Source organism: Cryptotermes secundus, unplaced genomic scaffold, assembly GCF_002891405.2.
Source record: "Cryptotermes secundus unplaced genomic scaffold, Csec_1.0 scaffold1273, whole genome shotgun sequence".
NCBI lineage: Eukaryota > Metazoa > Arthropoda > Insecta > Blattodea > Kalotermitidae > Cryptotermes > Cryptotermes secundus.
Genome location: NW_019727418.1, coordinates 47798 through 51681, shown reverse-complemented (window position 1 = coordinate 51681; position 3884 = coordinate 47798). Strand labels below are relative to the sequence as shown.

At 39.5% G+C, this 3884-nt stretch overlaps 1 protein-coding gene across 1 annotated transcript in view; it reads left to right on the top strand.

The window, feature by feature from the left end:
• The window catches only part of LOC111864780 (kynurenine formamidase), a gene marked incomplete at its 5' end in the record, with an annotated part of 6254 nt that extends 3229 nt beyond the window's left edge, over positions 1-3025 (top strand). Inside the window, 2 exon segments of the mRNA XM_033751578.1 lie at positions 1313-1445; positions 2409-3025. Of these exon segments, the coding sequence (XP_033607469.1) occupies positions 1313-1445; positions 2409-2618 (343 nt within the window). The 3' untranslated portion in view covers positions 2619-3025.
• Between the last annotated feature and the right edge of the window lie 859 nt (positions 3026-3884).

The window sequence follows — 3884 nt, the reverse complement described above, 5'->3', positions numbered from 1 at the left end:
CTTCCTTGGTAAGGCATTCGCTGTACAAGTTGAACAGAATTGGTGATAAACAGCATCCTTGTCGAACTCCTCTTCCAATCTGCACACTTCCTGTCTCCCCTCTGTCCAGTCGTACTCTAACTTTCTGATCCATGTACAATTTGCTGATCAATCTTCTTTCACGCCAATCAATACCTGTTTCTTTTAGGATCTGCATTAATTTGGTCCAGTTTACACGGTCAAATGCCTTCTGCCTGTCTATGAAGCAAACACACAATTCTTCATCTATCTCCCATTTTCCATCTCCTTTAAAATCTTAAAGGTTAAAATTCATGACTATCATTTTATCTTTTATGTCAAATGGAACTTGTTTTCCCTCACTCTGATGTAAGAACATCATGAGTGCATGAGAACAGGGTGCAGAGGACTGTGAGAGAGTAAGTAGCTGAAATGTTTAGATTCTGACAGCAGTGATATGATTTTAGGGATGTAAAGCTGTGTTGGCCATCTGCTTTTTGCTGGTTTGTTGCATAGCTTACATTTTAACTCTTGAAAATGGAGGCAGTACACTCCTCTGAAGCATTTGTGGTCTTCTATTTGAGTACACAGTGTTACAGCGCATCTGATAGTACTCTTTGGAAGCAACGAGAAAATGCAAAACATGTAATGTGGTACTTTAGTAGTCTTTAAGGTATGTAGGGTGATTAAATTATGAAGGGTGAGATGCATGTAACTTGCTGTCAGTTGCTTAACAAGAAGTACATACAAAATTATAATAAATCTCAAGAAATAAATTTACTTGAAGTAGGTAGGCTTTCTTAGGAAATTATATTGAAATGGATCTTGGTGAAATAGTTGTTCAGATGTGAAGTGGGTTGCTTTACCTCAGGAAAGGATCCAGTGATTGGCTTTTATACTCACTGTGGTGAAATGCTAGAGTGCATAACAGCATTGAGTGTATCTTTCAGAACTCCAGAGTGTCTGATGGAATTCCAGTTTCACATCAGAAGTAGAACCTTCAAGAACTCTTGCATGCTGCAAGTTATCAGAGTTACCACTTGGAAGATACAAGATAGATAGATACAAGATTTATGATTTGATATTCTCATTATTTTCTTCTGGCTTGAAATGCAATGTAGTTTGGTAGATAGGTGCCAGCATTTTGGAGGAAGTTCTCCTGCTTTCTACCCTGATGCCCCAATAGTGAAGGCAGCTCATTCCTGTGGAATCTTGTTACATATTTGTCAGATTACATGATGTCATATCTGAGGAAAGTGTAAGCTTAGTATTAAAATTGATTTTGTTATGTGAGCTATTTCTTGTTTGTTGTCAGTGAGGAGGCCAGATCACTTAGCCCCATGCTGCTGAATATCACCTCTCCACTCATGACAAAGCTGAAGGTATTAGTTGCTGTAGGTGAGCATGACTCTCTGCAGTTCCAGCGGCAGAGCTGTGAGTTTGCCGAGGTGAGGTGAGAGGCAGGATGATTTTGTGTGCTTAAGATGGTTGTGGGCATGGCCTTGATCCTGATGTTTGTCTTGAGCGAGTAAACAAAATCTTGGATAAATCTCAGTCAGAATCATTAGCCTCAATTTTTTTGATGTGATTACATGAAAACAGCAAAAATATGCCTACTAGCTGTGTGTCTGGCTATTGATTCACTTCTATACATAATGGCTACAGAACTGCTGAACATATTTTCATGAAATCTGACATTTGGGTTAAGTTTTGCTAAAATCTATTGATATGTTGCAGTTTAGGTTAAAATTGCATGCCAGTACAGGACAGTGTATGAGAACCATAAATTGCTGAGTATGTACTGGGTTAAAAATGCTTCAAACAAAAACTGTGAGAAAAAATGAAGCAAACATTTTATGTTGAATACCCTTATTCCATACATCTTAGTGTTTTTGATGTACCGAAAAGAAACTGAATGCTCTAGGATTGTTTCATACATTTCATAACTTATTAGTTTTAGAAAAGAACGCTTTGCATCTGCTTCTGAGTTGGACAAATTGCTGCTAATCACACCTGCTGAGTATTAATGCACGATATAAATACTGTCTCTCTGAAAGCATTTCCTTTTTTACTTCTTTTGGCTTGTTTTGGACTTCATCCATCGTCAGGTATGTAAAAGACAAAAGACCACGATGTTTTGGAGACTGGATCTGTCTCCGTCTTCAGGTGGGTAGGGAAGGATAAACTTACTCAGTTAGGCCCGTTAGAAAGAGCTAGTCTCAGTCACTGGATCCAGTCTCTGAAATGTCGTGGTCTTTTGTCTTTTACATACCAGACAATGGATGAAGTCCAAAACAAGCGAAAAGAAGGGCAGTATACACCATCAGAATCCTTTCAAGTCTATTTCCTTTTGATAATTGATAAACCTGTCTCTTGACAGTCCTCATCAGCTGATATTACCTGTCTCACAGAAACTCAGACATCATGGCCAGCAGGTGGACTGTGTGACAGTGTCTGGGGTGGATCATTTTGACATTGTTGAAAATCTTCAGCAACAAGATTTCACCTTGACAAGAGCAATCACAGGACTTGTTACAGGAGGACCAGCATCGGTGCCCAGACATAGCTGTGACACCAAATATGCTCTTCAGAGCAGTGCTTGTAGCAGTGGAACCTCATGAATTTCAAAACCTGGTACGGCAAGTGAAGTAAAGGATACAAGAACATGGCCCATCCAGGTATACCACATACTTCCTGAATACAAGTCGCCAGTGTGCTCTCAATCATGTCAGTAAGTCCAACTTTATAGCAGTTAATCTAATATAGAGAGGGTCCTGAAAGTTATTATGGGTCTGTATTTGCTTAACCTTTAAAAAAACCGAATCATAGAAGGGGAGCAGCTGCTATCTAATAGCAAGAAGGTGTGGCATCCTATACAGATGACAATACAAGATACACAATAACTTCATCACCGTCACAGGCTGCGTCATAGTTCAAGTGGATAGAACATGCACCACTTACACGCGGAAAACCACCGCATATCATGTGCACATAGTAATTAACATTTCGCGGACCGGTGACTTAAATATTTAAATCACCCTGGGGACCGGCGTTTTTAAACCTTCTACCCTAACTTGTGCACTGTTCACTTTAAAAATTAATATAAAATCTCCTAATTAATTTTATGAACTGAAATTTTTGGAGAAGACTTACCAGAGCTCCTAGAAGTGCTTCAGAGTGTGATATTTCTGGAAACAATCCCCTCTGTGAAGAGGCATGACGCAGAACTTGCAGACGTAGGAAGTCTTGCTTCGCTTCTTGTGCACAGTGCACACACGGCACTGCCTAGAAGGATACTTCCCCGTCGATTGTTCGCTCATCACAATTTTCATGAGGGTATGTTTCCGCATATCACCCAAGGGTCGCCCAGGGGGGTCCATATGAGGCCTCTGTGGGGTGGGAGTAGATGGTGTCACCACGTTTCAGGGATTTACATTCCTCTTTCAGATCTGGAGGAAGGCCTCTGTTCACCCTAATTGTATCACAAATACATACTTTCCTTGAAAGTAGGTATTCTGCAGTTGCCACACTGTTATAAAAATTATATTGATAAACGTGATAATTTTGATCCGGATAGGGATCCAAAATGGAAACAATAGTTTCTTGCAATTTCTTGCCTTCACTGGAATAAATTTCTAAATTTCCAATATAGCCTGAAGTACAATATTATATTTAAGCATCCTGTTACACTCACACAATATATATGAGACAAACTCCGTCTTAAGTGCAACAATTTAATTGTAGTTCTTTCTTCTTCCCTTCCTCCACACTACATGTTTCGGCCCTAAATGGCCATCATCAGGTGTATTCTTACGTAGCTGCTACACTGCCCGTAGTTTAAAATTTAAAATCACCAGTCTTTCCAATTGTATGTATGTATAAAATCT